The sequence below is a fragment of the Musa acuminata genome, chromosome BXJ2-4 (assembly GCF_036884655.1).
Source record: "Musa acuminata AAA Group cultivar baxijiao chromosome BXJ2-4, Cavendish_Baxijiao_AAA, whole genome shotgun sequence".
Lineage (NCBI taxonomy): Eukaryota > Viridiplantae > Streptophyta > Magnoliopsida > Zingiberales > Musaceae > Musa > Musa acuminata.
Genome location: NC_088341.1, coordinates 32584360 through 32592461, shown reverse-complemented (window position 1 = coordinate 32592461; position 8102 = coordinate 32584360). Strand labels below are relative to the sequence as shown.

At 35.7% G+C, this 8102-nt stretch overlaps 1 protein-coding gene across 1 annotated transcript; it reads left to right on the top strand.

The window, feature by feature from the left end:
• Positions 1-951: 951 nt before the first annotated feature.
• LOC135609129 (auxin-responsive protein SAUR50-like) lies at positions 952-1541 on the top strand. The gene has a single exon (XM_065102223.1). It carries the CDS (start codon positions 1047-1049, stop codon positions 1344-1346), a length of 300 nt encoding a protein of 99 aa, XP_064958295.1. The 5' UTR covers positions 952-1046; the 3' UTR covers positions 1347-1541.
• The last annotated feature ends 6561 nt before the right edge of the window (positions 1542-8102 follow it).

Here is an 8102-nt window from a genome sequence, read left to right as displayed (position 1 = left end):
GGAGAACAGACAGTCCAGGCAAGTGGAATCACTGTGTCGCCGGAGGAAGCTCTTTGGGAAGTTGCACCGCCTGTTCTTGGTGTCCCAAAGACCACATCCTTCAATCTGGCTCGGGAATTAATGAACTGGTTTATTGAATCAGATGAAACCACTGAAAGCAGTAAGAAGATGAGAGTTCCATCGTTAACTGTAAATAGCTGCATGTCTTGATGACAGAATCTTTAGCAGCTGCTGCCGGTGCAATAAAAGAAAATATTTTTGGTGCAGAGATGGGCAAAGGCTTTCTTGGAAACTGATGTCAACTACCAGACAGGTAGGATTGAATGCTGGTAGGCGGGACAGGCAGAAGAAAGAGGTACATGTGGTACAGTGAGCCATGGAGTTTCACACTGCAATCGATTTGGGAGTTGGCTGTCGTCCATGAGTTTTACATTGTTCATTCATGTCCGGCAAGTGGCCAATCTGGGGCTCTGAGATCTGGCACAAACATCGCAGATGATAGGTGATCTTGAAGGTCCGCACCTGACAGGAGAGGGACATCACGTTGTTGGTAAAAATGGAGAGACTACTATCCAACAATGAAGTGATCAACTTGTCAACGATTATGCTTCAAGCAACAATGGATCTTATCTGTTTCCTACGTGAATGAATGTTCATCTTTGTGACAGATACAGGAACGTGAAAACTACTCATGACTCGGATGCAAATTTCAGGGAACTCTGTCACAGTGATGGCAGTGAGACGGTAGGAGGAGGTGGAGGACCAGTTTGTCCTTGACAAGGACGACAAGGTGATGTAAATGGACCAGCGTCGCGTGTTAGTGTCGAAGCACACAGTCCAACGCGCCCGTGGTCCTTCCGACTTTTCCTGCCCCCATCCACATGCTCTTGTTCCTCTCGCCCGCCCCACTTGTGTCCTATATAATGCGCCACCGACTTCGTCTGCTAAACCCACGGCCAAGCAGAGCAACAGAGACAGCCTTGTGGCCTCTGCTTCCGCTCTCAAATCACCTGTATTTGGAACTTGCAAGTGACGGCTGTGAGGAGATGGCGATTCGGAGGTCGAACAACAAGCTGCCGCAGGCCGCGGGCATCAAGCAGATACTGAAGAGGTGCTCGAGCCTGGGGAGGAAGCAGCAGCCGGTGGACGTGCCCAAGGGCCACTTCGCGGTGTACGTGGGCGAGAGCCGGAGCCGGTTCATCGTGCCCATATCTTACCTCACCCACCCTGAGTTCCAGAGCCTGCTGCGGCAGGCCGAGGAGGAGTTCGGCTTCGACCACGACATGGGCCTCACCATCCCGTGCGAGGAGGTCGTCTTCCGCTCCCTCACCTCCATGCTCCGATGAAGCGGCCTCCGCCTCCGCCTGCGCCGCCCATTTGTAACTTCCTTCGTTCGTTGGTCCCTTTTTTGCCGCCATTGACGGCGGTTCCTTGGACTGCAGCTGTTTGACTCGAAACCCACAGCCCGGTGGGTTGGATTTGTACATCTCGGAGCGGCTGTGCCGCTCTGTAAGGACTAATTAATTTACTTGCAAGGATCAGAGGGTGTCGCTTCCCCTGTTTATATACTGCGTTTTGTCCATCTGGCTGCTTCTTTGAATGATCGATTCCATCATGTGTTTTCTGAGATGAGACGTCCAACTTGGATTCACTTCATCCTTGTCAGAAACAAGCAAGGCATATTAAGCATAAGACATCACAGTGGATGAGATGGAGTGCATTAATGATAACTGTAGGCTGTCGAAGCTGTACTGTGTGTCAATCACAGAGCAAGAATCTACTGACAGAGAGAGGAGAAAGATGACCTCTTTCTTTACCACAAACCTTGCATGCTTTGGAATCATGAAAGAGCCAAATTTATTAAGCAAAAGGCAATGCATGAGTACAACGAATTGTTTGTCTCGTCCTCTCTCTCTCTCTCTCTCTCTCTCTCTCTCTCTCTCTCTCTCTCTCTCTCTCTCTCTGTTGATTACTCGAAAGGATTAGAATGGCGTCCATTTGGTACACTCGTACAAGTGTGTCCTGTACAACGCTGCTTTCATTCCCTTTCTATTCCTGCTTATTTCTGGCTGGGCCTCAATTGTTTCAGCCAAGGAATCCCTTCACGCCTCTTTAGCTTTCATCCACAAGTCTCCTCCTGTCAGCTTTCCTCTCCAACTCATCATTTACGTGATCAGCTATCCCATCACATCAATTTGTGACACGTACAGTGAAGTTCTCTATCACAACAGCTTATACATCTGTCTTTATTGGATGTTTCTTAGTCTTCTCACCTTGGAAGAGCTTGTGAGGTGACATGATGTGATATTGCACAATTCTGGAGGGCCTGCACAAAATGAGCCCCATGCATTAGGTACGTGAAAGATTGGCCAACCCAATTAAGCTTTTGTGGAATGCTGCACAAATTCTTAGCCTTCGTCTTAACCCCTCTCCACATCAACCAAATCCTGCCCCAAGTCAAAGAGAGTCTCTGGTGGAGGATACTATTCTGTCACAGTATGAATCCTTTCATGAAATTTTGTTGACTCATACTGTGAAGTTCCATAAACTGGACTCCTGTTCAGCCCCTTTCAGATATCAGAATTATGCCTGAAAGACTCAGAATAGTCACACTCTCGAAAGCAGAAATGACCATTAAACTTATCAAAAAGAGACTACAGGGCTGCGGTGCAAAGGCAAGAAGGTCCGATAGGAGGGTGGCATCCGCATGGTGTGAGTCTAGAGCTGTGCAATGGTGCAAGAGCATTGGGTCCTCCAAATCTAATGAGTGGCTGCAGATTACCTAGCAAATCTGGTACTGCACTCTGAGACGTCTTTTCTGGTGTTAGTGCAGCCTTAGCTGGCTGGCTTCAATGACTTGGGACACGCAATGTCTGCAGTCCCAGCATCAATGAGCATGACAGTGCTGGAAATAGACCGTCTTGAGTTAGGTGACTGCCATGGATGCAAACTTTTAGCTGGTCTCAGACAATTTGAGCTCATGAACTCGTTCCTGTACTGCATCATAAAATTGTGCTGCTCTTTCTAGGGGTTTTTTGGTTTGTAGATGTTGAAGCATCTACGAGCAGAGGAGGTGAAGGTCCATCAAACGTGCTCGTGCGAAGCCTCTAAAATTCCACATCTTGTTAGCAGGCATGGAAGAGGGAGCTTCCAATGTGGATCCGATACCAGGCAAGAAAGGTCCACAGGGGAAGGAACCCATGTGTTGAGAGTGAAGTGCCAGAGGATAATAGCCTCCCAAATCGAATGAATGGCTGCAGAGGCTTAACACATCAAGTCCATTCTGAGGGATCCCCAAGAGGTCCCTCGCGTGCCCTACAGCCTTAGCTGGCTCATCCAAAGATCTCGGACAGGCCATGTCCTTGTTCCAACCTCAAGCATGCGATGCCGGAGGTTGACCTTATCCAACTGCGTAGGGGCGGCGTGGAGCTTCTGTTGCGCCGGGTATAGTAACCCTCCGGCGAGTATAATGACGCCGGGTATCCAATTGCGTTGCGACTGCTGCGCTGGAGATGCTTGTGGTAAGGGCACGCATCGATTAGATGCTTGGGAATGGCGGAACAAGGAACTGATAAAAATAAAATATTATGATATAATTAAAAGAGAATCTGTTTAATAAAAAAATTAAAAATAATATTAAACGAGAGGTAAAACTAAGAATACTCATAAAATATTCTCAAATATACATATTTTTACTTTATGGATCATGATCCTATTTATAGGATTTAATGATAACTATTTCATCCTATCATATCACCCTAGATTAATTTAGGTACCCCCATGACAATAACTTATTAGATCATGGGTCACTTATTAATTTAGGTACCTAAAACATGATAACTACTCAAGACTACCTATGAATCAATTCTCCTTACTCTCTTTAATTTATAGTTACACCAATTTGATTCATGAAATAAATATACTTTTGAGAATATCTGCAACTTATTTATTTGTACTATAAGACTTCATTATTATGACTCCACTTATTACAGGATCTGATATAATGATAGTGTATCTCTATATGCTTCGTTCTTCCGTGAAAGGTTGGATTATTTTTCATTGTAATTTTGGCTTTGTTGTCACAAAATATTTCGATTGCTTCTTTTTGTTTTTGATGAAGTTCTCTAAGAAATCTTCTAAGTCAGATTGTTTGGCATACTGATGTTGTAACTACATATTCTGTTTATGCTATCGATAATGCAATTGTTACTTGCTTCTTTGAACTCCAAGATATAACTTCTGATCCAAGGCTAAAAATATTGCTTGAAGTACTTTTCCTATCATCCAAAGCTCTTGACTAATCACTATCAATGAAACTAAATAATTTATATTTAAAATTATGAGAGTAACAAATGCCATAATTTGTAGTTCCAACAATATAACATAGAATTCTTTTAACATCCGAGATGATGTTTGCTTAGATTATTATATATAAACTTGAGAAGGTAATATCTGGTCGAGTTAAATAAATCAAACATCAAACCAAACTTCTATAATATCTTGTATTTGTCAAATATATATCATCTTCAAGTTTAATTTCTAGTTTACATTCATAAGAGTTACTGTAGCCTTGCAATAAATCATGTTAGATTTTTTTAGTACATCTGCATACTTACTTTTTGAAATAAAATTTTCATATGATCCTTGTTTTATCTCCAATCGAAGAAAATAGTACAATAGACCTAGATCTAATATTTTAAACTTATTCATCATTTATTTTTTAAATTTTACAATAAAAGAGTTAGATGAAGTCATATATCGATATAAAGACAAACCATAAGTATATAATGTTTACCTTACTTCTTTAAATAAAGAGTATGTTTATTATTGCTCCTCTTAAATCCAGTTCGATGAAAATAATAATTAATTTTATTATATCATGCCCTTTGAGCTTGTTTTAGTTTATAAATAGCTTTCTTTAGCTTATACATCTATTCTTCATGTCTTTTAACAAAAAAATCTTTGGATTGAGTAACAAAAACCTATTCTTATAAATCTTCATTTAAAAATATAGATTTCATGTCAAATTAATCAACAAGCTAATTCAAGTGAGTAGCTAAAGCTAAGAAAGTTCTCATGGTCTCGAATCTAACAACCAAAGAAAAAGTATCATTAAAATCAATATCTTGTTGCTACGAATATCTTTTTACCAGTCGAGCCTTATACTTTTAGATACTTTCATTTATATTATATTTTATTTTGAATACTTATTTCAATCCAATATCATTTTTTTCTTTCAATAGATCCATTAGCTCTTAAGTTTTATTCTTCGTAATTGACTTAATTTATTTCTTTATTATCTTTCGTCATTCCTCTTTTTCAATTGCTTTCTCAAAACTTACATGATCTGAAATAAACAAAGCAAATGTTGAATCATAAATTTTTATTAGTGATTTGAATTTTCTTGGAAGGGTTTCATCTGACGATGAACTTGTTAGAGCAAGATTTATTACTTGATTATGTGAAGTGCCTAGTTTTACTATAATCTAAGTTTATTTTTCACCTTCATTGGTCTCCCAAATTTAACTTGTCCTTTTAATAATAACTTTATTACTAACAGGATTATACTATCAATATGCTTTGAATTATAAGGATAATCAATCAGGATGTATTATTCATATATTTCAACAAGCTTATGATGGTTTTACGAATTTATTAAAGCATAAGTAATATAACTAAAAATTCTTAGATAGTTTATGCTTAGCTTCATACCATATTAAGTCTTAAAAGGAGTTCGAATAACAATAACTTTTGTTGATAAAATATTTATCAAATAAATTATTGTTGCAATTGCTTCATCCAAAACTGATTTGGAAGATATTTTCTTTTAAGCAAACTTCTTATCATTTTAATAATAATTCGATTCTTACATTTAGCTACACTATTTTATTCTAATATGTAGTATTATTAATTACAAATTAATACCATTTTATTCATTAAAATAATTAAATATATTAGATAAAAATTTACCATCTTTATCTGTCGGAAGTGTCTTTATGCATCTATTACTTTGTCTTTGTACAAGTGTCTTGAATTTTTAAAACTTATCAAATATTTCATATTTTAGTTTTAAAAAATATACTCAACTCACTCACGAGACTATGATGAACAGTAAATAATATAAAATATAAACCTTCACAAATGATTTTATATTCATATGTTCAAATATATCAATATGAATTAATTCAAGATAATTAGTTTACTCTCCATGCTTTTCTTTATGAAATGGTTTGTTGCTTTATTTGTCATAAATGCAATATTCACCTACATCAACTATATTAATTTTGGATAATTTGAAAACCATTCCTTTTTTATTTAATAATAAACTCTTAATGCTACAAATTAAACATATTCTTTTGAATTGTAATAAGAATATATTTTACAATATTTGAAATATCAAGTGGAAACATCTTATTTTATATCATACAAATATTTACCATAATTAAATCATATTTTTTTTATCTTTAATAGTGCATCAATTATCATCAAATATAACTGAATATCCGTCATTTATCAATTATCCAATATTTAATAAGTTATGTGATAAACTAAGAATAAAAAGAATATTATTAAGGTATTTTATCTTCCATTGACTTTCAAATTATGAGTTTCATTAATATCTCTAAATATTGATTTTATATTTGGCATATGATTACAACATCTATTATTTAAAATTTAAATATCATTTAAAATATTATTAGCTTGTGAATGAATCATAAATAACTTACTACTTTCTTTAATTTCCTTCCTATAATTTACTTACCGTTCTCTTTTCCATTAATATGAACCAAACCTTTTACAATAGTCATATTGAATTATGTTATAGTTCTTTTTATCATAATTTAAATTTTTTTTTATCATATCCATCAAAGTATCCTCTTTCATTTTCGATGCTACGAAATCCTCCTCTAGTATGTCCTTTTTCTGTTAATTTTTTTGTCTCTTCTTTTAAAATAAAAGACTCCTTAATCTAAAATATTTTTTCTTAATTTTTCTTAAGTGATTTGTTCAACCTTGGTTCATAGCTTATAATAACCCATTAGTTCATCAAATGAAAAGTTAGATAAATCTTTTAACTCCTCAATTGTGACAATAACATGAACAAAATTTTGAAGTTAAACTTCTTGAAACTTTTACAACGATTATATGTTTATAAAAATATTTACCATCAAATTTTATTTGACTAACAATTTCAATCACTCGAAAAAGAAAATCTTGTACCGATTCATTACTTTTCATGAATAAATTTTTAAACTCATAATGAAGGGTTTGAAGTTTTACCATAATCACCTTTGATGAGTTTTAAAATTCATTTTGAAGTATTAACTAAGCTTATCTTGAGGTTATAACTGTTGTAATTCTTGATAAGATTATCTCATATATCTTGTTGAATAAAGAATAATGTCTTTAAGTCTTTCTTTCTATTCTCCTTTCGCCTTGTTTCTTCGTTTGGATCCACATATCCATTCTTTATTAAGTCTTGAGACTTGAATAAAGTCTTCATCTTCATACTCCAAAATTCATAGCATTTGTCCGAAAAGATGAAAATAAAGAGTTGAGATATTGAATTATCATTAAAAGTCATAATGTCCGATTCAGATTAAATCTCACTCTGATACCGAAAATGTTAGAGATAGAAGAGTAAGGAAATGATAAAAACATAATGTTACGATGCAACTGAAAAAGAATAATTTCAATCAAAAAAATCAAAATAGTATTAAACAAGAGTTAACTAAGAACACTTATAAAACTTTCCCAAGTACATACATTTTTTTACCTATATCTGGAAAATAGTAAATCAAGTGACCATTTTTTTGTACCATAAAATATTTTTCTCAATTAACTTTCTATAAAAGGTCATTTGGGCATGATAATTGCAGTCCATCATTGTTTATTAAAATTATCCTCTTTCTGTTCATCGCTCATTTAAACGTAGTAGAGATCGCATTGAAATATCCATCCTACTATTAGTATTGTTCAGCCGCAGAATAAGCATCCAAATTTCCCTTAGTTACTGAGCAAACATTCAAGCCAATCTCCAACCACATCAGACCTTTTATGCACACGAATAGAACCGATTCAAGCATCACTAGTATTATCCA

Bases quoted from the DNA above. Each gene is read 5' to 3' on its own strand.
- LOC135609129 (XM_065102223.1), top strand. From the start codon at position 1,047: ATGGCGATTCGGAGGTCGAACAACAAGCTGCCGCAGGCCGCGGGCATC.